At 49.4% G+C, this 24,561-nt stretch overlaps 2 protein-coding genes across 3 annotated transcripts in view; both read right to left on the bottom strand.

Annotated features, from left to right (window-relative positions):
- The window catches only part of PAQR6 (progestin and adipoQ receptor family member 6), a 35,137-nt gene extending 23,538 nt beyond the window's left edge, over nucleotides 1-11,599 (bottom strand). Inside the window, exons 1-2 of one of the 2 annotated variants that reach the window (XM_077327095.1) lie at nucleotides 11,332-11,599; nucleotides 2,269-2,468 (exon numbers count right to left, since the gene is read on the bottom strand). In XM_077327095.1, coding sequence (XP_077183210.1) covers nucleotides 2,269-2,319 — 51 coding nt within the window. In that variant the 5' untranslated portion in view covers nucleotides 2,320-2,468; nucleotides 11,332-11,599. Of the gene's footprint in view, nucleotides 1-2,268; nucleotides 2,469-9,089; nucleotides 9,475-11,331 lie in introns of those variants that run through there. The other variant, XM_077327103.1, reaches the window with a different exon arrangement.
- Nucleotides 11,600-15,459: 3,860 nt separating this feature from the next.
- The window catches only part of SMG5 (SMG5 nonsense mediated mRNA decay factor), a 37,780-nt gene continuing 28,678 nt past the window's right edge, over nucleotides 15,460-24,561 (bottom strand). The window contains exons 18-22 of the mRNA XM_077327020.1: nucleotides 24,362-24,521; nucleotides 23,856-23,946; nucleotides 22,463-22,537; nucleotides 21,273-21,411; nucleotides 15,460-20,464 (exon numbers count right to left, since the gene is read on the bottom strand). Of these exons, the coding sequence (XP_077183135.1) occupies nucleotides 20,381-20,464; nucleotides 21,273-21,411; nucleotides 22,463-22,537; nucleotides 23,856-23,946; nucleotides 24,362-24,521 (549 nt within the window). The 3' untranslated portion in view covers nucleotides 15,460-20,380. The remainder of the gene's footprint in view (nucleotides 20,465-21,272; nucleotides 21,412-22,462; nucleotides 22,538-23,855; nucleotides 23,947-24,361; nucleotides 24,522-24,561) is intronic.

The following is a 24,561-nucleotide window of genomic DNA, read 5'->3' as shown; positions in this document are numbered from 1 at the left end:
AAAAAATAATCTTTGGCGTCCTGGATGGGGGAAACAAGTCGGGATGCGGTTAAAAACTGAAAGAAAGAGTTCCAGAGGATGGGGAAAAGGTTGTGTGTCTCCTCTTGCTGATCCTTCACATCACCCATGGCCTAGCATTCACATCAGGAAGAGAACAGAAGGTTCCCAGGTGCCTTGTAACATGTCATTCATTCATCATAGTTGCTATAAAGGTAACACAGGTTACCATTACCAGCATCAAAACACAGCCTGGAGTTTAGACCTGAACTCCAGGCTACAGAGATCAGTTCCCCTCCAGGAAATGACAGCTTCAGAGAGCTGTGATGGAATGCCTCCCTTGCTATTTTGGAAAGGACAGTTTTTTTCCTCTGGGCTGGGGAGAGGGGCAGGAAGGGGCTGCTAAGCCCTTCTTCACCTTCCCTTTCAAATGTGAATTGACCTGGTTAAGAAGCAAATCCCTGGAATGGGGGGGGGGGAGCTGCTGCTTCCCAGAATTCCTAGGTATGGGGCTTCCTGTGGGAGGGGACAGAAAAGTATATATGATGCAGATCCCAGGAAGGGTCTTTGGTCTTTGGGTCTTTGGCTCTTGGTCTTTCGCCTGCTGAACATCAGGGTAGGAGCTTGCTCTTGGGAGAAGAGGTGAGCAGCCACCTTGGACATGTGAGCAATGCAACGAAACTCTGGACCCTCTTTAAGCAAAGGTGCCTGCCCTGTACTTAACATCAGATAGGTTATGTTCAGCAGAGGGACAGAAGGATTGTGTTTCATCCAGTTTCTTTGGGTCTCTTTTGTTTGACTCTGTGCTGTGCTAAAAATCTGCTTTTTAACGCCTTGTAATTTTAATAAAATCTTTCATAAATTGGAAGTGGTCCATAGTTCTCTGGTCCACGTATTGTTCCCCCCACCCTCGGAAATGCTAGCCCTGTGCAAAGGGAAGAACCAGGGCCGGGGGAAGGAGCTTGGCAAGCAGCTTCTCTAGAGGCGTGTACCCTGGCAGTAACTTGTCCCACAGTGACCACATGCTGGGGCTGTGAGAGACCACAGAGGTGTAAAAGGGGCCGCTAGGGGTCCTGATTCTCCCAGCTGTGACCCTGTACTTTAAAGCAGGGGTAGTCAACCTTTGGTCCTCCAGATGTTCATGGACTACAATTCCCACGAGCCCCTTCCCCTTCCCATGAGCCCCTGCCAATTGTAGTCCACGAACATCTGGAGGACCACAGGTTGACTACCCCTGCTTTAAAGCAGCGTCGATGGTTACCGAGAGAGTTCCTTTTGCCACCCACCTGGAGTTGACGCCAAGCCAGAAGAGGGGGTGGGCAAGGACAGAACTGGGCCTGCAAGGCTGGATCCATCACTAGGATCATATCCCCCCCCCCCGTGAGCTGCTAAGGTACCCAACCTCTAGGTGAGGCCTGGAGAACTCCCAGAATACAGGCTGATCTCCGAACTACAGAGATCAGCTCCCCGAGAGAAAACAACTACTTTGGAAGGTGGAATCTAAGGCATTGTTCTCACTGAGAGCCCTTCTGTCCCTAGACTCCATCCCCAAATATCCAGAAATTTCCCAGTCCAGATTTGACAACCCTATGTGAGTTCCCTTTCCTACTCAATCTTTGCCTGTCTCCTGAATTTACAGGATTTGCCAAAACTGGTTTGGCTACCCTAGCACTATCCTAACTTGTGACTTAGTTCTGAATGACTTGGCCCTGAGGCACTGAACACAGGAGGTGAGGTAGCATTGGCCCCTGATATGAACAGAAGGAGTCTGGTCAGCAGAGCAGTATTTCCCAGCAGGTGTACATCAGGCTTCTGTTTCATCAGGCTTCCCTGTACATCAGGCTTCAGTTTCCAGTTCAAGCCACAGACTTTAGACATCCAACACTAGAGAACTCCAGATTCTGTCACTGTGGCAGGGCTCTCAGGGCTTTAACACCTGTAAGCTTCCTGCAGCACTTTGTGCATGATGCAGGGTGCTTTACCTGCTGGATTTCTACCTGCTGCAATGTTCTTCAAAGCCCCTGCCAGTAAGAAAAAGGGAACACCAAGATGCACCCTTAGGATTTCTTCATTTCCTTTAATGCTGGTAAACAGGTAGAAGACTTGCAAGTTTACCAGCATTAAAGGACATGGAGAACATTCTAAGGGAGCTGCTCTCTGTTCCAATTTTTTCTTATCAGTGTAACTTCTGTACTGGGCAGTCTTTGTGTATCAGTAAGAAAAAGGGGGCAGCCTTGTGCCCAGTAAGAGCTGGGTGAGATATTTACTCACACGAGGTACTTGGTGGATCCTGAAGATCTGAGGCAGCTTTATTGTAAGCATTTCTGGTCACGGCAGAAACCGATTTCTCTCCTTTTATTTTAATGTCAAAGGCAGCTTGGCTCGTGGGAGGAGAAAATCTCGTCGCGCTTCTTGGGCTGGCGGCGATCCTTTTCCCGCGGGCAGCACTGCGAAGGCCCAACATTTGTGTCCTGATGTGACACAGGAAGGAGGAGGGTGGAGACACAGATACAAAAAATAAAAATAAATTCAGCGAGGCAAGCAGAGGAAACATTCAGGGAAGGAAGGCGATTGTAAGCCGCTCTGAGACTCCTTTGGTATATAAGAACCAACTCTTCTTCTTCTCCTCCTCCTCTGGGAATTTCCTCACTTAAAACAAGCAATCTTATTGAACATGCTTCCCACAAAGATCAGAGCAAAGCAGGGATGGGAAAGAGTATACTGAAGACAGAGAAAGAATGACTGGAGCATGATTACAGCACAACATTGTATGGATATTTCAAAAATAAAAAGGGCTCCAATTCAGAAGCCGAAGTGAAAATAAGCATCCTTGTAGAGGCAGGCTCACATGAAGGCCTCGCATTAGCCCCAAAATAAAGCACCCTAATGCCTGTGTACAACACAACCCAAAATGGACCATGTCAGAAAGAGAGGGAGAGTCTCTCCCCCTCCTTGTTCCTTTTACTAGAAATCAAGTTCTCTTTTGTTCCCTCCACACAAGGCCAGCATTGACAGCCCACTAGCCCTGCTACTCACGTGGCAGAGTACGGACGGGTCAAGGCGAAAAGGAAGGCGGGGTGGCCATAAAGGATTCATTACTCCCCATCAATTGGGGTAACCCACTGGGATAAACAGATTTGGAGAAAACCCGCCTGTGAACTTGGAAGGGAGGCCAAGAACAAAACCCTGGCACCGGATCAAAGCGTGGAAGGGATTTGCTCTTCCCCTCTCCGTCTTGTTGTTTGTTCTTCTAATTTGGCACAACGCGGCTACTGTCCAGCTCAAAATTACCCAGGCGATTTCTCCGTCTCGCTTTTCCCTCTCTGCCGCCAACGCCACCCAGGATCTGCCAGCTTGTTGCAAGCCAAACTCAAGGCTGAATTCCTGGGAGAGAAAGTCATTGTGCTTCAATTGTCCCAGATGCATTTGCAAATGCAGGGCTTCACAAGGGCTGAAATGACCCCATCAGGTTTGACTTGTGGGGCACTCTGAGCAAAGACCCTTAATGTCAGCGCTGGGAAATGTCTCCTTATTCACCTCAGACAACCTCCTGGCCACAGAAGCAGAGAGAAAAATGACAGGCCTGGTCACATTGCATAAGGGCAGCGAGGCAGAGGTGTGAACCAGGAAACAGTGCTGTGTAGTGATTAAAGGTTAAGACGTGAGCCCAGCCTACCTCACAAGATTGTTGTTAGGGTAAAAATACCAATTATCTGATTTTGGGCAGGGCATGTGTGTCTTTCATTAGATCCCTTGAATCAAGTTCTGGCTCCTGCCAGGAATTAATAGAATAGCATTCTTAAACTGCCAGCTCTCAGGTTTTCCCCACCCACTATCTGGAGATAGTGCTAATATTTTGCACATGAGAGAACAGGGGTATACCACATGCACCCCTGTTCCCACACTGAAGATAACTGTTTGAGCTTCTCTGCACCCAATTTCACACTGCTTTTTGTGCTGTTGTGCATTAAACTGATCACTCTTTTGCAAAATATATATATATACATAAATGGGAGAGAACTTCAGAACAGTTCTGGTTCAGGATCAGCTTTGAAGGGGTGGCTACCACTGGAAATACATTTTCTGCAGCCTTGACTAGCTGGAAAGGGAGTTATAGTGAAGGCCTTGCATAACTGAATAGCTGCTGGTATATGTGGTTCAGTGGTGAAGCATATGCTTTGCATGCAGAAAGTCCCAGGTTCAATCCTTGCCATCTCCAGTAGAAAGGATCAGGCAGAACCATGTTGGGACCAACCTCTGCCTGAGACCCTGGAGAGCTGCTGGCAATCTGGGCAGGCATTACTAAGTTTGATCAACCAGAGGGGTTTGATTTAGTATAAGCCAGCTTCATGTGTTCCCATTTTAATTATTTTTAAAAGTGTGAAATGTCTACTGTCTAAGCCAGGCTTAGGGTTTCTTTATGGCCCTGGAAGGATTTCCTGAATTGGTGGGAATTAATATTGGATGATATGACCACTCCCCAAATGGCCAATGATGGACCTGTAGGATAGCGATCCCCCACATGTGGTCCGTCGACTAACTGGAGGTGGGCCGCGAAGGATGCCTCCCCCCCCCCCGACCCTTTACTTCATCCACGATCTGGCAGGCGCACATGGGACTGTCTCGTTGCAGAGAAACAAGCTCAGGGTTCCCATTGATTTGTCATTGTCATGAGTTAAAATTTCCATGAAAATAAAATGTTCCTTATGTTCATTGTTGTGGCGTGCCTGTATCTTATTTTGAAGGGATGTTTAAACATTACCATAGCGATCAGAGAGCGTTAGGGCAGTGGTTGAGAGTAGAGGAGTAATCTACCACCCCCCCCCCACCGGGCCTCAGTAAAAGGCGTTGAGTGGTCCCCGGTGATAAAAAGGTTGGGCACCACTGCTGTAGGAGATGAAGAGGGGCCCAGAGTGGGTGTGTCTTCAGCTATGCTTCCCAACCCTATTCTGCACAATCATGCCTCTTTGGGGGTTTCTCAAAGCCTGAAAAACATTTCAAGGGTTTCTCAATGGTAAAAATGTTGAGAAAGGAACCCTGTCCTAAGGATTCAACATTTGCCTTGCTGGATAAACCCTTACCTGGCTATGTAATTCACTTCCATGGTCCAACCTGAAGTCCCTGAAGGATCACCACCAAGGCTCAATGATATATACCCATCTCTGGTCTCCATCATCAGCTTGTCAGCTGTGTCCTGCCCCTGAAGACAGAACTTCTATTCTTAACCAACAAAATTAAGTCTGTGATTAAATCTGTTGCTCTCCCTTGACTGAGTAGTGGTTAGATGTCCAACAAAGATCTGGGAGACCCAGGTTCGAATCCCGACATGGGGCAGTCACATGTCCCCTGCCTAACCTACCTCACAGGGTTGTTGTGTGGATAAAGTGGAGGAGAGTGTAAGCTGCTTTGATCTTCTTTGGGGAGAAATGCAGGGCAGAAATGAAGTAAAACAGCAACCGCCACAGCCCCTGCAGTTCACACCGGAACTCATCTCCCCAAACTGCTCTCGCGATTAAAGGAATACACAGCAAGTGGTACTTGCTGGTGGACGTGGGGGCACAGATATTATTATTAGTATTGTTATTATTATTATTATTATTATATTTATTTCCTGCCGCTATCAGCAAGCCATCTCACAGCCGGTTACATAGTAAAACCTCCACATAAAATACAATTATTATGCCCCATTAAAATTACATATCCCAGCAGCAAAAAACGTATCCTCCCACCCTCACACAACTCACTCCCTCTCGGTGCCACCACAGGGGAATCCACGGATGCTGGCAATCTACCACAAGACAATGGTCTGGCCCAGTGGTTATCTTTCCTGGAGGGGCCCATCTGATTTTCCATGCCCTGGCCTCAACTGTAGACCTGGTGGAAGAGCTCCATATTGCAGGCCCTGTGGGACGTAGACAGCTCCTGCAGGGCCCTCAGCTCTTCCGGGAGCTCATTCCACCAGGTTGGGGTCAGGTCTGAAAAAGCCCTAGCCGTGGTCGAGGCCAGGCGAGCTTCCTGGGAGCCAGGAACCACCAACAAGTTGGTACCCATAGAGTGTAAAGCCCTGTGGGGGGCATAAGGTAACAGGCAGTCCCTCAGATATGTGGGTCCCAGACCATGAAGGGCCTCAAAGGTCAGAACCAAAACCTTGAACCTGATCCGGGTCACAACCAGCAACCAATGGAGCTGCCTCAGCACAGGCTGGATATGGGTTCTCCAAGATGTTCCTGTGAGGACCCTAGCACCTGAATTTTGCACCAGCTGCAGTATCCAGGTCAGAGACAAGGGCAGGCCCGGGTAAAGTGAGTTACAGAAGTCAATTCTGGAGGTGACGGTCACATGAATCACCATGGCCAGGTGCTCAGTAGGGTGCTAGTAACCTTGCTTGATGCAGATGGTAAAACTCCTGGCGGGCTACCTTCATGACCTGTGCCTTCATACATAGCGAGGCGTCCAGGATCACCCCCAGATTTTTGGCCAGGGGTGCAATGTTGTATCCCAGCCAGAGTGGGTAAATACACTTCCTGACCTGCCCTTCCTTCCTAGCCATAGGACCTCCGTCTTTGACAGGTTGAGTCTGCTGAAGCCACAAGACTTTATCCGTAAAATAGCTCACTAAGATCCAATTTACTAACATTTACTAACCTAGCTACAGTGATGCATGCAACAGTCACCTCCAGAACTGATTTCTGTAACTCGCTCTGCATGGGCTTTGACCCTGACCTGGAAATTAGAGCTGGTGCAGAATGCAGCTGCAAGGGTCCTCACAGGAACATCTTGGAGGGCCCATATCCAGCCTGTGCTGAGGTGGCTGTATTGGTTGCCAGTTGTGGACCGGGATCAGGCCCAAGGTCTTGGTGTTGACCTTTGAGGCCCTTCACGGTCTGGGACCCACATACCTGAGGGACTGTCTTATGCCCTATGTCCATTGCAGGGCCTTGTGCTCTGCAGGTACCAACTCGTTGATCATTTTTGGCCCCAGGGATGCTCGACTGGCCCAGGGACAGGTCCTTTTCGGTCTTGGCCCCTATCAGGTGGAATGAGCTCTCAAAGGAGCTGCGGGCCCCCTGAGAGCTTACCGCTTTCTGTAGGGCCTGCAAAACAGAGCTCTTCCACCAGGTTTACAGTCGGGGCTAGTGCTAGAGCAGGTGATATGGGTCCTCCTAGCATTGGTACCTGAACATCTGGTGCTGAACATCCTGCTTTCCCCCAAGCTGCCCTCGCAAGGGCCTTCCTGTTTTAAGGAGGGCCATGGGCGGGGGGGGGGGGTTGCCATCTGTTAAAATTTTTGTGTATTGTAATGGGATTCTAATGGGTTTTTTTCAGGGCCGGATTTCCATGAAAAGAGGCCCTAGGCTATTCCACTTATGTGGCCCTTTCACCTCCCATTTTTAAGTTTGTAAATTACACGAGAGAATAAAATACATCATTACTGTGATATATATCAATACGTTAAATGAAACATGTTGTGATTGGTGTAATAGTGTAATTTTAATTTTGCTAACAATTTGAATATAGGCCCCTCTTGATCTTGAGGCCCTAGGCTGAAGCCTACTTAGCCTATAGGAAAATCCGGCCTTGGGTTTTATTGAATTTTATATTGTATGGATTTTCTTTTATGTGGCCCTCTGCGAGCCAATTTTCAAGAGCGGCAGGCTGTAAATCCAATTAATAAAATAATAATAATAGGTATCCTATCCCCATGGTAAATATTGCCCTCTTGGTCTGCGTCAAACTGGAGAGCATGCAGTTTTTCTCATGGCAAACAGAGCAGCAAAGATTCATAGAAGGAAATTGGCAGTGACACCAATTTTGTTAGAAATCAAGCTCTCTGCAAGGCAGTAACAGCATGCCTGGCGCTTAAGAGATTTTCCGTATTCAAAAGCACTTAAGATACATTAGCCACTTCGAGCTTTGCATTTCTCTAGCAAGGGAGTGACCGAATTAGCACTCCTTGTCCTGAGTGGTTTGATTCTCTGGCCTTCAGCAAGCAGAAACAACCCATTCCTCCCAAATAAGTCTGCATTTTATACTAAGGGCACACAATCTCTAGCCTGAGCCGGAGTCATGCTAGCCAAACCATCTGCACCGTGTTTTGCACTGTTTACAGAACTGAGCCTGTGTTTTTATGTTTACAGATGATGCCCCGGACGCCATTGCAAAGCCTGGCCTTATAGAATCATAGAGTTGGAAGGGGCCATACAGGCCATCTAGTCCAACCCCCTGCTCAACGCAGGGCTAGCCCTAAGCATCCTAAAGCCTTCCCCAAGCCTTTCCTTATGGCCCTCAGAGGTGCAACAGCCATGGGTCTAAACCAGGGGCATTCGCTGGCAGGGGCTCCTGGGAATTGTAGTCCATGGACATCTGGAGGGCCGCAGTTTGACTACCCCTGGTCTAAACCATGCTTTTTCAACCAGGGTTTCATGAAGCCCTGGCGTTTCTCGACAGACCTGGAAGGGTTTCCTGAATGGGTGGGAGATACAGGAAATTGAGAAAAACACGGTATTACAGTTACATACAACATACATACTATTTGGAAGAAAAACAGTACATTGATAAAGCATAGATTACCAATAGATATCCCCCCCCCATTCTTTCACATCATCTAGAAGTTATTGACTGGGGGCTTTATTAACCCCATAGTTAAGATATACAATCTAGATGTCGCTCCTCTTTCTTCTGTTACAACTTGATTTTACTGTTTAACGTAGTTTCCTATTAGCCTCCAATTTCTTCTGTTAATTATATTTTCCCAATTTGTTAAACGTTTATCTGGTTATATGACCATATAAGGCCATGTTGACCTGCCCCACCTCCCAAAATGGCCACGATGGGCCTGGAGGGATTAGGAAGGGGAGGGGCCCTGGGTGGGCGTGTCCAAAGCTACAATTCCTAACCACATTCTACACGATCACACCGTTTTTGGTGGATCCTTGAAGTCTGAAGAATATTTCAGGGATTTCTCAATGGGGAAAAAAAAATAGTTGAGAAAGCCGGGTCTAAACTGTAACCATTGCCATTTTAGTGCAATTTTAAAATTCTGAAAGCATGATGGGTTCAAGTGCCCAGATATATTCCCCTCACATACACACCTGTTTTAGCTTCTGAAAAAAAGGGAAGGGGGTATCTCAGCCTGCTACACCATGGGTACAATCAGGAGTAGGCCATCATGGCTGGTTTGGTCATGAGAGTATCTGCAGTGGATCTATCCCTTCCTCACAGTGGCCGAGGTGAAGCAACGGCTTTGCCCAGGGCAGTCCGGTGAATTCCTTCTGCTGAACCAAAGCCGGCTTTTCATCTGCTGTCATTCTAGTCCCTTGGGAGGCGAGGAAAAGAAGAATAGACAGTGGCCGTCTGGCACCCTCTACAACAGCCTATTGTGTAACAGTCTTTACACCGGCTCTTTGCTAAGAGCAGCCATGGATAGCTCCTGGGGGAGGCAGAGGGGGTGGAATCCAGAGCCTGCTTTGGGCTGGGGGGGGGGGGTCAGCCCTGAAACTGTGCATGGGAAGTCTCAGCTGAGCCTTCCAAATACAGAGAATTGTACCATAGTCAGGCATAACACTGTTCTTCATAAAGTGAGCCCAGGCTCAAGATCTGGCATAATTGTCTACTTAGTGTAGTGCAGGGGTAGTCAAACTGCGGCCCTCCAGATGTCCATGGACTACAATTCCCAGGAGCCCCTGCCAGCTGGCAGGGGCTCCTGGGAATTGTAGTCCATGGACATCTGGAGGGCCGCAGTTTGACTACCCCTGGTGTAGTGGTTAGGAGTGTGTCCTTCTAACCTAGCAAGCCGGGTCTGCTTCCCCACTCTTCCCCCACATTCAGCCAGCTGAGTGACCTTGGGCTGGTCACAGCGCTGATAAAGCTGTCCTGACCAAGCAGTAATATCAGGGCTCTCTCAGCCTCACCCACCCCACATGGTGTCTGTTGTGGGGAGAGGAAAGGGAAGGCGACTGCAAGCCGCTTTGAGCCTCCTTTGGGTAGAGAAAAGTGGCATATAAGAACCAACTCTTCTTCTTCAACACCCTCTCAGATACAAAAGTTACTACCATTCACGTGTTATTTGTCCCCAGCCCCTGACAGTCAGAGCTGTCCTGCCAGTGAGCAAGCAGCCTCCCTTTAGCCAACATGGCTAATAGCTGCCTACAAATATCCCTCCATTAGTTTGTCAACACATCCCCCCTCAGCCCTTACAAGCCCTCTAAGGCTGTGGCCCCCACCATAATAGTGGATTCTTCAACCGTGTGTATTCTACAGGAGTACTTCTTGGTCTCTCAGCACATTAACAAGAAATGTCCTCCATTTTCTCCTCAAAAGAGCCCTCCTGTGCAGGATGCTGAGCCTAGAGGAAGTGAGGAGGTCGCCCCATAACTTCCCAGAGGGAGGCTCTTCTCACCCCCCTCAGGTCTCAAATTCCCTGTCCCGAGTCGGTTCTGTTGGGTGACCCCCAAGCTGTAGTTATTACGAAACAGGCAGAAATATTTCTCTATACGACGCCTCTAACTTTTTGCAACCCCAGTCTCAAGTCCTCCCCCCGTTTGAGGAATTTTGTTTTTTTTCTGAATTAAAGAGTCCCAAGTGCTTCAACCTCTCCCTCCTCAGGAAGATAATCGGACCCCTTGATCATTTCAGTGGTCCTTTTCTGCACTTTCCCCATCTCTATGGTGTGCTTTCTGAGACAGGACAAACAGAACCGTACACGGTTGAAGTATAAACCTGAACAAATCACACGAAGCTTCAAACACTTCCGAGATCTGAGGAACCTGAATTTACCACAGGTAAAGTCAAAGGGGATAACTGAGATCTGTCATTTATGAATGGCTCCTCCTGAAGGCTGTGGAACCACAAGAGATGAAAGAATCTAGGGATGGTTCCTTTCTTTACTGTGCTAATTAACACCCCACTGGTTGAAGGCTACCTACGCCAAGGGTTTTAAGCCTATTATACAGCTGGATCAACTGAGGCTGTCCAGGAAGCAAGGACTGCCACACGCCAGCAGCAGACGGCAAAAGGACATCAGCTGTTCTTATTCTTCCCCTCAGCTCTGACCGTTAAAATTCCAGCTTCCTAAGGGATTTTGCTGAGATCAGGGCAAATATCCATTTGGGTCCAGGATGGCCCCTATTTCTCGAACAGAGAGATCGAGACCTACGTGCACAGTGGCTTGAAGTCGCCCTCCTTGGATCGGCACGGTTTTGAAAAAAGCATAATTTTTTAAAAAGCCTTGAAACAGCTAGGAAGCGCAGGAAGGGGGGGGAAAGCCACCACCCAAGAGGAGGAAAAACAGACCAGAAAAACAAGGCGGCCGGCCGCTTGCATTCAAGTCATTACCTGTTGCCGAGAGAAGACGGGAGGCGGAGGGGGTGGGCTGCAGCCCCCCAAAGAAATCGCTACCACTTCACCATGTCTGGAGAGATCACAGAGGGTGGCTCTGGCTGTAAGGAAGTCTCCAAGTTAGTTCAGTGTCTGCCTGCCCCCCTCTTGATATGCCCCCCTCTTCTAAGCTACATTCCTTGGCAGGGGCGGTGGAGAGGCGCCAAGACACCCTCCCCTGTTGGCCGGAGTTTATTGGCGGAAGGGGAAGAAGCGGGCCTCTTTCGATGCCGAAGCCTCGATCAGGAGCCAGGAACGCAATAAAGAAGACTCTTTTATGCTCAGAATAACTCATTATTCCCTCCCCCCCCCACCCAAAGACAAAAACTCAACATGGCTTTTTAAACAGGAGATCTGCAGCTTGGAGAGCTGTGGGGTGGGGAGGGAGGGAAAAATTCTCAGCAGGTTCTTGGAGTTTCAGGGGCAATTTTCAAACTAATTTATGACTTTTTTAACATGGACATTTGTATTTTTAAAAAAAAACTTGTAATGGAAATGTACAAAAGAAACGTTTACAAAAATGAGATCCTGTTAAGTATTAACCTCAGAGTCAAAGTTTCCATCTCCTTTTACCAGGGCACCTTCTCTCCATTGGTACGGGAGAGGCAGTAGGCTTGCCAATCTCCAGGTGGGGCCAGGAGATGTCCCACAATTACAACTGACCTCCAGACTAAAGGGATTAGTTCCCCTGGAGAAAATGGCAGCATTGAAGTTCAGACTGTAAAGTATTATATAATGCTGAGTTCCCTCCCCAGACTTCGCCTTCCCCAGCCCAGAGTTGGCAACCCTAAGAGCCAGCATGGTGCAGTGGTTAAGAGTGGTGAGCTTCTAATCTGACGAAGTGGGTTTGACTCCCCACTTCTCCAAAGGCAGCCAGCTGGGTGATCTTGGGCTAGTCACAGCCCTGATAGTGCTGTTCTCACAGAGAAGTCCTGTCCAAGCTCTCTCAGCCCCACCTATCCTACAGGGTGTCTGTTTTGGGGAGAGGAAGGGAAAGAGCCATTTTTAGACTCCCGGTAGGGAAAAGTGGAGTATAAAAACCAACTCTTCTTAGAGTACGCTTTCTCAACCAGAATATGGGAAACTCTGGGAAGGGGTAACTATGGATGCTTGGAGGAAGGGTTGAGCAAAAATGATTTTAAAAGAAACATGCAAGGAATTCCAAGTGTCCAGGGAGGGCTCTGGGACCACAAGACTGCTCTCCTGTCTGCCAATGAACTGCTTCCTACAAGACGAAAATTTCAAAAGTGGTTTTGGTGTGAGTATTTATACCCTGCTTTTCTCTACCCTGAGGGGTGGGGGGAGGGGCAAGTCTCAAAGGAACTTACAATCCCTTCCCTTCTACAGCAGGTGGAGCTGAGAGAGTTCTGAGAGAACTGTGATTGCCCCAAGGTCATCCAGCAGGCTTCACATGGAGGAGGAGTGGGGAACCAAACCAAATCTCTTAACCCCTATACCACACTGATCATGGCAGATTATAATTAATGACATGACATACTGAGGGTCTCTCCCAAAAATCAGGAATGACAAACCACCTCACTTTTTTTGTGTGTAATGGAAAATTAAGGTGTCTTTCAAAATGCTATTCCCTAAGGAAGAAGGGCAGGTACCTAAGGGGGAAAGTGAGGCAGCCAGAGGACCTAAAACAGCCCCAGTTCAGAATCCTCTGCATGCTCTCCCCAAAAGAGAGAAGTGGAAGGGGATTTGGGGTATACTTTGAGGGCTCAGAAGCTAGGGGTAGTCAAACTGCGGCCCTCCAGATGTCCATGGACTACAATTCCCATGAGCCCCCTGCCAGCGTTTGCTGGCAGGGGGCTCATGGGAATTGTAGTCCATGGACATCTGGAGGGCCGCAGTTTGACAAACCCTGAGCTAGACTATGATTCTAAACATGGCTTTGAGGAAGTGAGACCTACCTATATACTTGCGTATGAGCTTAGTTTTTCAGCACTTTTCACACTGAAAAAGCCCTCCTCGGCTCATACATGGGCATATACAGTAATTGAAATAAAAGCCTGCTCCAGCCAGCCAATCGTTGCATTGCCTTTTGCAAATGTGTACTGCAAGCTGAGCTTGCTCTGGCAGCTTGTAGGACATCAGCAGTTTGACTGAGGGACTCTGATTTTTTTTCCCTTTTGCCTTCAATGGCAAAAGGAATGGCAATGCTGGATGGGAGAGCCAGTGATGATGGAGCATTTCCCACCCTCGGCTTATATGCAAGTCAATAAATTTGCCCAGATTTTGTGGTAAAATTAGGTGCCTCGGCTTGTATGCGGGTATATAGGGCACTGAATTTGGGGGCACCGTGCATAAACATATTTCCTTGGTGCAGTTTTAACCTGTTACGTATACAAAGTTACTCTGCGTAATTTGCAATTTAATTTTTAGACAAAAATTACCTCTGCAGAGCTAGTGTTGTGTAGCAACTAGTGTGTCAGATTAGGATCTGGGAGACCCAGGTTTGAACCCCCACTCTACCAAGGAAGCTTGCTGGGTAAACTTGAGTTAGTCACACATTCTCAGCTTAACCTACCTCACAAGGTGGTTGTTAAGATGGAGAAAGGACATAAGCCACCTTGGTCCCTAGGATTCATCAATAGATATGGGCTAAATGCAACTCCTCCTTCTGAACACTAGTTTCTAGGGGAAAATAATTGGGGTGTGGGGAACCTCCACATTCAGAGGCACTAAACCTTTGAACCCCAGAGCCAGGAGCCTTGACCTCTATGCCCAGTTGTTTGGGCCTCCAAGGAAAGGCTGATCAATGTGTGAGACAGAAGCTGGACTAGATGGACACTGTCCTGTTCCAGCAGGACTCTTCTTACCCCTCTTGTGACAGACATGAGCTGCTGCACCCCTACTCGTTGCCTTTCTCCAGGAGCTTCCAGCTGGCTCTTGAGAGAAACAGGTTTGGGTTGATCCGGCAGGTCCCCCTTGCTATTAAACAGTAGGAAGATCTCCCCGACTGCTTGAACATTTTCACAACTGAATTAAGTCAGTAAGAAATACGGTTAGAAGAGGGCTGAGCTGAAGTCCCCAAGAAAGTGGGGGGCTGGACTGGATAGCCCTTTGAGGTCCCTTTCAGCTCCGTGTGATTCCGATATGGTCCGCTTTTGGTGAATACTTTTGTCAGTGCTGAAAGCCAACTTTGTTGAGCCTTGCCTTCAGCTTTTAGCTGCAGAATGTTTCATGCCAGTACTGCTGACTTCAGGTTTTCAGCCTCCTCTGCATCATTTCAGACAAAAACTAGGGATGTAACATCTGCAACTGCGTACAAAGCAGCACGGTCCAAGCTCCATCCAAAGGCAGGTCCTATTGCCATGTCTCTTGCAGCAGTGACCATTCTAAGCACCCCAAAGTGCCGGTGGAGCTGACCCACCCCCACAGCAAGAGTGGACTGTAAGGAGCCAAGGTGGTGGTAGGGGGGACGGGGGCAAACAAAACAGCCTTTGGGTGTGGAATGCCAGCAGCACAGCCATGGGAAGCCCAGCCTAGTCTTGGAATTCCTACTCAGGGAACCAATAAAAATCAGCAGAATTTTGAATTCCTAGAAACAGGGAAGAACACGAGGCCACAGAGACCACAGCTGTATACCCAAATCTACAATCTAACTCCTCTCTCAAAAACAAAGGGATGGGGTGGGAGACTGACAAGCCAGACTAGTACGGCGTAGCGGTTAAAAGCGGCAGTTTGTAATGTGGCAAGCCAGATTTGATTCCCCACTCCTCCACATGCAGCCAGCTGGGTGACCTTGGGCTAGTCACAGACCTGATAGTGACATTCTCACAGAGCAGTCCTGTCATAGCCCTTCCCAGCCTCAACCACCTCACAGGGTGTCTGTTGTGGGGAGAGGAAGGGAAGGTGCCTGTCAGCCACTTTGAGATTCCTTTGGGCAGTGAAAAGCAAGGGACTCTTCTTCTGTGGACTCACCCAGCAGCTGTAGACAGCATCCATGGCCTTTCTCTGGGATCACTGCTGATCTGACCAATGGCAAGTCCTTATAAATCCGTAAAGACCTACACACAGCATTCCCCCACCCAAAGCAAATACAAGGCAGATTTTGTAAAAACCACTTAAGACGAGGGATAAAGATTTACAAACATCTTGCGTTTTTATTAAGCCAGTTGATGCATTCCAACCAATCATAGTCGAGATGTGTTATGAATTCAGGGGCCAGAGAACACGCTTCCTCCTCCTGCCACCCCTCTCATGAAAGAGCTTCACGGACGCTCATGTACGGCAACTCCAAGTTAGCACTGGTGGCCGGGGGCCACAGGCTCATAACACATTGAGGGGCTGCTTGTAAGCGCTCAGATGCTCACGTACACCTCCCACAGAACATGTTGCCATTCGGAATCCGCACTCCCCACCCCTCATGTTCACAGGGAAACCTGGACATGTGGCAACTTCCCTCTCATGCTAACAATGAATAAATGAACACCGAATGCTGCAGTGTTGGATCCCAGAGCCCTGTTTGTCTAATGGGAATCGTCTCTCCTGCATCCAGATTTCCTCTGACTCAAAGAGGCTCTTCTTGATAAGGGAAGGGTCCTTGTCCCAGGAGAAAGCACCACGGTTAGTGGGACAGAGTCATGAGAGCTCAACCGTTCTCTTCACCCAAAGCAAACCTTTTCCATGCGAAAGCATACGCAGACACACAGACGCACACACAGCCCCTGCCTCCCAGGCACTAGATTTTGATCTCGAGAAATGGCAGCAAAAATCACCCACCTGACAAGGGTTAAAGGGCTGGGTAAATCTCATCAGTACCACCCCCACCATCCAGAAAGACACACTCCCAAAGCATTAAAAGGTGGACAATGAATCCATTTCTCTGCTTTTTAAAAATCGGTTTATTTTCCTCCTGCTTAGCTAGTTAACTGGAGTTATCTCACCCTTAGGAGGAAGAGCTCGGTAGCTCTACAGGAAGTACTGCGTTGCTGCTTACAAAGATGTTTTTCAAAAGGGATCCAGATGTTTTCCTTCAGCGTGCTTTTTAGGACTTGGTGGCTGCTGATGCGAAGGGGAGCCAACTTGACTAAAAGGGCTTCTCACTCGCTTTATGGCTTCCCCGGCTAATGTTTCTTGGGATGAATTAGATCATTTGTCAGGCAAGCATCAACTGTGGACTCAAGTCAGCCTTCAAGCCAGATGAACAAATCCCTACTGATTCTGGGGTAGGCTGGGGGGGAGAGCTAAAAAACCCAGACAACATCAGTGTGCCCAGAAAGGACATTAGAGCTGAACTAGACCAAAAAGGCTACTTGCTTCATGGCTCCAGTGTAGGGCAGGCTAAGGGAAGATCAGCAGAGGTGGGAATTTTCTCAGTTATTACCTACTTCCCTGCCCAGTTTGAGGAAAAGACTGCTCCCCTCCCATCATCTGTTGCTGACCATTTGAGGAAGACCTACTGAAGTGGGTTTTCTGACATCGGAAGGCCAAAATGACTTGCTGGTGGAAACTCTTGTTGCTCAGATGTAGCGCTGACGGAGCCAGGGAAGCTCCTGCTGGTTGGGAACGGGTCAGGACAGAAGCAGCAGCAGCGTACAGACACCCCAGGGCTCCTAAACCTGCCACTCAGCAGCCGTCAGACCTTCCACACCAGCCCACTCCTCTTTGGCGAAGATTGCCTTCGCACCCCCAAGAAACCTTTAAAATTCGAAACGCTGCTTTAGGGTCACCAACCTGAACAGGAGTTAAGTTGCAAACTAATTAAGGAGGATGCATCTGAAACATGCCATCTGGCAAGGGCTGCGATTTTCTCATAATTTTTAAAATGTATGGCCCGAGAAAGAAGACACATGGGCTGCCCCCACCCCAGGGAAGACTTTCCTATCAGGCCGGTGAAGAGCAGCGGTTCAAGAACCTCCAATGCAAGCTCACACAGAAAGCCCCCCCCCTTAAGGCAGGACCAATTCAGGCCCTCCTGGAATGCCCTGGGTTCTGCCCACCTGCGCATAGAGGCCTATTATGCCCACCGACACTTTAAGACAGGGCTAGTCAAACTGCGGCCCTCCAGATGTCCATGGACTACAATTCCCATGCTGGCAGGGGCTCATGGGAATTGTAGTCCATGGACATCTGGAGGGCCGCAGTTTGACTAACCCTGCTTTGAGAGAAGCAGGACTTCAGAATGCGAGGGATTTGCCTCAAGGGGGCTCACTGCAGGCAGACTCTTCATAGAAACCACTTCCCTCATTCACTTCTTTGAAGTATAATGTTTATTATGGCAATACATTTGAAAGGAAAATCAGGGAACTCTGCAAGTATACGCACCGGGCCTGACCTACGAGCCAGCCAGCCCGTGAACTGGGGCCTCCCTTGTGTGGCACCTCAGTTTTTGCTGACCCAAAGCAGGCAGCCAAACACAGGAACCCGACCTCGTCCCTGATGGGTCTATGTGCACAGCTTGCCTGTCCACGAGCGGTGCGAGCCGTTTTGTTTTGTTTTTAAAGTCCCTTTCCCTGTTGCTTCATGCACACAGAAACACGCACACCCCACAGATCCCCGGTTCAGCCCAACCCCATTTCAATAAGTCTCTTTCAACAAGGTCAACTCTGGCTGAATCACATTGAAGCAGCTGCCTTTGTTAAGCTCTGCACTTCTGTAACCTCTGTGCTCTCTGGACGCGCTGATGGGCATTTCCTCTCCTCTTACTACTCTGCGGACAGACACGCTCCCTCCCCCCCCCCAACCTAGATGGCTTCTCTCCCTCCGCCCGCAACCAGGCCAACTCTCACTGTTGAAACAGGACGTGGGACACAGCTGTGAAAATCCCAGCTTGGATCCCACGGATTTGCCTTGCTAACTTGCTTCGCCTTCTCCTGGGCACAAGGAGCCTTCCCTGCTTGCATCAGGGGAAGGGTGCCCTAGCTGGATTCCTCAGGGCCCAGCTCTTTGTGCTTCCAGCAAAAGTTGTCCATGAGTTCTGAAGCAGCAGCAGTTTTTGCCCTCCGTGTCTCTTTGTCGGACGTGGACAGGGGGAGCACCACCGCTCCTGGAAACACCACACAGGGACAGGGGGTTAACCAGCCCACTTGCCAGCAAAAGCACAGGGAAACTAGCCTATCGGGAAGAGCAGCGGAAGCACAGGGCCAAATGTCAACCCCCAATGAACTATGAAAAAGCTTTGCTGTCGCTGGAGATGGTGCCAATGGATGACGCATGGTGCCACCGAAAGCACAAAACCTACCCGGTTCTCTTCCCAGAATAAATGACAGCGGGGAAAATGGAAACAAAGAGAAAATGCGGGGGGGGGGTCTTTACACCTGGGTAGGCCATCTGGCCTTCTTTAACTGGCTTGGGAGGGGAATTTGAACGGATGGGAACCGGGATCCTCACTGTTCTCTCAGCATCTTCTTCCTATCGTAGAAAAGCCAGAGGGAGAAGTGGCAAGAAGAACTCTGCTTCATGTGTAGGATGAGAGATATTTGGTCCCCAGGGGCCCCCTCCTGAGCACTTGGCTTCCTTAGGGGGTGATTTGCCATGACCATCTCACCGCCTTCTGAGGAGAATTCCCCAGAAATACTGATGAGGCAAGAAAGCCAAAACTGTGAGAGGAAGGACACTTGGACACACTTGTAGGTATTTCCTCTACAGAAGAATGAGCGTGGAGAATCCCTCTCTGGACCCTTGACTGCAGGGCGATGCTCATCCTGTTGGGATCCTCCTCTCTCTTAAGGAGGCAGGCACGGACGGGAAACCCAAGGGGCTCTCAGGGTTCCTTCCTATCAACCTTATTCACCAGATTACCTTTGTTCCTCCCAAAATGGCTTCCCTCGTGCCTTTTCCTTTGAGGTGGGAAGCCACAGGATGGAGGCTGTTTGGGGACACATCTGCCTTCTGTGTTCTTCCCAAAAACCTTAAACCAAATCTAGACGCTTTTCTGGTCACCGTTTACAGCCAACAGGAGAAAAGAAGGGCAGTGGTGGGTTAAGCACCTTGCTTACAATTTCATTAAGCCCCTGGGGGAGGAGAGGGGTAAAAGGGGGTTGTCAGCACTCCCTGTCCAAGCGGCCCCCGGCCAGATCTACATCACCACTCACAAAAACATGTCAACAATTTACAATAAAAGCAAAAAAGGAGGAGGGGGTGGGAATAAAAGAAACACGAGAAATTTTGGACAGAGAGGCAAGACGCGGAAAGGGAGGCAAACAGAGAAGTCACTGGTTTTCTTTTTACACCTAACTCTTCTCCTTCCCTCAGCCCCCATAAGGGAAAAGGAAATAAATAAGTTTTCTTCCTAAAACTTCCCATATAAAGAGCCTTTTATCATTGTGGTTTTTGCTTATTGCGGTTTCCTTGTTGCTTTTAAAATCTTTCAAACGTTTGAAAGTCCAGAACCCTTTTTAAAGGGGGGGATGGGTGGGAAGAAAACTCAAGGTGGCAGGCATTCCTTTTTGTAAAAGCAGGGGGATGGGGAAAACGAGAACGTGTCCACTTCCCCCATCACCAGCCCCCCCCTCCCCCACAAGAGCCACCTGCAAACCCTGGTCCCCTCTCTCAGGATCCCTGGCTCCTTCGGCCTCCTCCTTCCACAACATGGATGCGACAGCAAGTATCGTGACATTCTCTCTCTCGTTTAAGCGCAGGCAAAACAAAAACCGAAAGAGCGGCCTGCGGATTTCCGAAGATGAGAAACTGAGCAGGCTTAGTGGAGATGAACAGATCCCCCTCCCGCTTGCCAACCTCGCCCGTCTCCATCAGCTGGGAGAAAGGAGACCGTCTCTCCTCCGTCCGGCCGAGATACGTCTCTCTTCTCAGAGCGGCTGCGCTGTCCGCCACGGACGCCACCTGTTCTGTGAGAGGGAGAGGTGATGGCGGGGTGCGCACGCGCGTCTGTGGTTCCGTGCGCACGCCGCCTCCCGACTTGCTCGTTTTCTTGGGTTGTTGCTGCTGCTGCGGCTTCGTGTCCAAAGAGCGCCTGTTGTTTTGACTTCTTGCGTTCCAACGCTGCGCGTCCCGAGACGAGGAGACAAAGCTTCAACCAACCCAGCGGCTCCTGTGTTCAACCCATTTCCTTCCACTGCTTGAAGAACTCCAGAACGTTTTTCACCTCGACGCTGGCGTTGGCCGCTGCCTGGATCGCAGACTGGGGAAGCAAAGAACAAGGCAGGTTGGAGCCCCGAGAGGAGGAGGAGAAGCAGTAATGGAAGCAGCAAGGCTGCCCTCGGACTCCGCTCCGCTCCCCACCACTGCCAGGGCTAGCCCAAGGGTGGGCTGAAAGTTTGCGTCCAACGCAGCCAGCGGCACGGCACAGGGGGAAGGGGAGGTGCGGGTGCAGCAGCCAGCACCCCCCTCCCCTGCTGCAGCGCTGGCTGCTTCAGGCACGACCAGCCTCTTCGGACGCCGAAGCCCTTATATGCTACTGCCCCTGCCCAAATCAAGTGGCAGGCAAAGACTTGGCTTTTGACTGACAGGCCAGAAATAAGCTTCTCTTCCTTGCTCCCATTTCCAGAGGTCCCCTTCAAGTATCGCCTATTTGTTTTATTTATGCTTGGATTTATATCCCGCCTCTCAGGTTCTCTCAGAGGGCTTTTGCGAGAATAAAACGGAGGAGGGAAGAACAAGGGTATGAGCTGCTTGGGGAGCAAATAAATAAAATGGGGAAGGATTCAACTGATTCAAGCTCTTCTTCAAAATTTATCTACTCCACTGCCACCTTTTGAGCTTCATCTCTTTGCTAATCACCACCTGTGCAGTTCCAAGCCCAACAGGATCCCACACTGAATGTTTGGGAGGTTTATTTTTGCTCAACAAACCTCACCGTTCTTCTTTTAAATCTGCCTTTACAGACAACATATGTGTAAGACGTATTGCGAACCACACTGAACCTGCGTGCAGGGAGGGGCAGAGTATTAAAACTAACCCCTGAATGACTTGTTTCGGTGCCTACTCACCTGCATGGGTGCTGAAAGCTTGCCTGGGTCATCCACCTGCAAGCCTGTGATGATGGTCACCATCCCCGTGGTGTCATCTTCGCTGCCCCCTTGTGACGCTGTCAGCTGTTTGCAGCTGTCCAGTATTTTATAGAGGTTCCTGAGGAAGAAATTTCGAAGGGTCAGACACTACCAACCATTTGCCTTGGTAAACAAACTATTCCTCATCTGCAGCAAGGCACAGATACGGGGAGCCTGGCATCTGGAAAGCAGCTTCTTCAAAAGGAAGAGCAAACCTGCTTGATCAGCCCCCCCCCCCCCCCGGTCTATCTACTGCAACACCCACTTGCTGACAGTCGCCAGGTAGACGTTTCCAGGAACCGCACCAGCATGCCATGAAGGTAATGGCCCTGCCCACTGACAGCCCCCAGCAACTTGCCTCCAGAGGTATAGTGCCTCTGAACGTGGAAGCTTCATTTAACCACCACGATTAACAGGTTTCTCCACAAGAACGTGATCTGAACTTGGCTTTCTGAAAGTGGTGGGGTTTGGGTGCCACAACACAAAGCAGGACAATGGGCTAGCAGAGGACAAAGCTCTACGTATGGCTCAAGGGCATTTAGCCTACTGCAGCATTTCTCCAAAGTTTCTACGGTCAAGGAATTATTTCCACATGGGGAACCCGTTTTAGAAAACTAGGATTATGCACTATGCTCCACAGCACGGGCAGCCCATGTTGGCTTCACTTAAACCAGTTCACAGAACTCCCCGGACTACTAGAGGAGGCGGCAGAATCACCACCCTCTAAGAGGTTTTAAATAGAGGTCAGGGGCATCTCTCAGGAATGACTACAGTACGCCAGCCCTGCTGACAGTTCCCCACAATTCTGCAAAAGTACAGAAAACCCTTAAGGATACGGTATGGTCCACAGAGCTCAGTATCTTTTCAGCCTCAGCTTTCTGCTGTCACCCCCCCCCTCCCCACACACACACACACACCTTTAAGTGAAACTGTGCAGTGCTTACAGCCATAAAAAGGGTTTGCAACAGCATCACACCACCATCAGTGGAGCCCCAGAACCCAGAGGAGAGAACAGAGTTCCATGAGGAGTTTGAGAACCCCACGCTGCTCATCACCCCTCCCGACAGCTTTAAAAGCCGCTTGGGATTTACTTTCATTTTCCTTAGTAAGCTGTTGAGCAGCAGCCTTACCAGGCATCTAAGTCTTGCCTCTTCAGCTTATGCCTCTCGAAGCTCTTCCCCGCTTCTTTCTGGCAGCGGATGTACCTGGAGACAGAAAGCCAGACTCATTGATCTCGGGGGGCAGCAGGCATCGGACCTCTTCAGCGTTATCTGCCTTTGCGACAGCCAGGAGAGCCACTGTACGTGGCTTGCCCAAATCAACATGATGGGGAAGGTTACCGCTTTTCATATTTGGAAGTGGGAGGGAGAAAGGAAGGTTTCCCAGTGTGGCCAAAGTGATTCCCGAGTTTGTTTTTGAAAGTCTGTGTGTGTGTGTGTGTGTGTGTGAGAGAGGGGGGGGGTCAAACCCTGGCAATACTAGATTGATCTCAAATGTAACGTCAGATGTTGACTTCTGGAACTAATTTCCCACATTTGTATCCTGCTTTTTACAAAAACTGGAATGTGGCATATGATGCACAGGGACTGGGGCTAGGCTCTGCAAGGATTGTGAGGAGCATCACGCACACCAATATTAACGTTTCGCACTCTGCATGGACAAGATTCCAGAGTTCTTGGGGGGCTCACTTGCACAGGTCAGTTATGAGAGCTGGAGCACCTATTCCGGAGGTCTGTACACCTGTGCAAGACCCATGTGAGGCATGGTGTCCCTTCATAAGGGGTTACTAACAAGTGTGATGGTATCGCGAGAGACTAGATGGCTCTACTCTGAGCTTCTTGGAGGAACGAAGTGTGGGTCTGCGTGTTCATGTGTGTGTGGGGGGAAGCCTAGATTTATAGCCGGAGACCCAGATGACATTTGCTACACAAGCAAATCAGATTGCAAAGCATTACCATAGGGCAGTCCTTCCCAACATGCTGCTCTATGACTACTTTTGTCCCTGTTCAAAAGAAAATCTTGTCATTTTGCAAGGAATACATAGAATCATAGAGTTAGAAGGGCCAGGCAGGCCATCTAGACCAACCCCCTGCTCAATGCAGGATCATCCTAAAGCATACAGGATAAATATCTGTCCAACCACTGCTTAAAGTGATGGGGAGCTCACCATTCGGGTTGGGCACTTCGGCTGCTGAAGCAGCCATTCCAGCCCCAAGCAGGCAACAATGGGGCGGTGGAACAGCCGCTGGTTGGGCGCTTTGGCTGCCGAAGCGCCCAACGCTACTCACCATCTCCTTAGGCAGCTGGTTCCACTGCTGAACTTCTCTGTGAAACTTTCCCCCTGATAGCTAGCTGACACCGTTCCATACATAGCTTAAAGCCATTACTGCAGATTCTATCCTCTGGTGCCAACAGGAACCTTTCCCTGCCCTCCTCCAAGTGACAACCCCCCCAAGTACTTGAAGACAGCAATCATGTGCCCCTCTCAACCTCCTCTTCCACAGGGAAGGTAGACCAACACACCTGTTTCCCTTTTTGAATTCTGCCTCCAGGTATCGGATACTGTCGCGAGCACCTGCATTTTCTTTCTTCAGAAAGTCCAAGCCATCGATTACTAATCAGGAAACAAAAGCAAGAACATTATTGTTTGCTCTGCCCTCCCTTAACGGAGCTATGGCCCCATTCTAAATGCATGCACAATTACCGTACCCTGGTTCAAAACTCACGTGCTAAGTTCCCTAGGTCGGGGGTAGTCAACCTGTGGTCTTCCAGATGTTCATGGACTAAAAAATCCCCACGAGCCCCTGCCAGCAAACGCTGGCAGGGGTTCATGGGAATTGTAGTCCATGGACATCTGGAGGACCACAGGTTGAATACCCCTGGTCTAGGAAAAACTGCTCTTTGTCTGGCATCCAGCCCTCCAACGTGGGAATAACTTATTTAACCTTACAAGGCTATTGCGAAATGACGGTAAGATCACACTCTGGAAAGCAGCATATAAATGTTAAGGCGCCATGCTTCTTAAATACCTGTCCGTGGGATGATGACAATAAACCTTCCACTGGTGGCCAGTTGCCTGATGGTGCCGAGGTGCTGGCAGAGCGCCTGGGTGTCGGGGACTAGGTAGGGGGACATGACGCACTGTGCTTTGGGCTGCTGGAGACTCCCTTCTAACTGTGACACCTCCAGCTGCAAAAGAAAAGGGAACACACGGCTTCAGGGAGTAATT

Source organism: Paroedura picta, chromosome 1 (genome assembly GCF_049243985.1).
Source record: "Paroedura picta isolate Pp20150507F chromosome 1, Ppicta_v3.0, whole genome shotgun sequence".
In the NCBI taxonomy this organism is placed as follows: Eukaryota; Metazoa; Chordata; class Lepidosauria; order Squamata; family Gekkonidae; genus Paroedura; species Paroedura picta.
The sequence above is the reverse complement of the archived record's forward strand: the minus strand, read 5'-3'. Positions and strand labels throughout refer to the sequence as shown.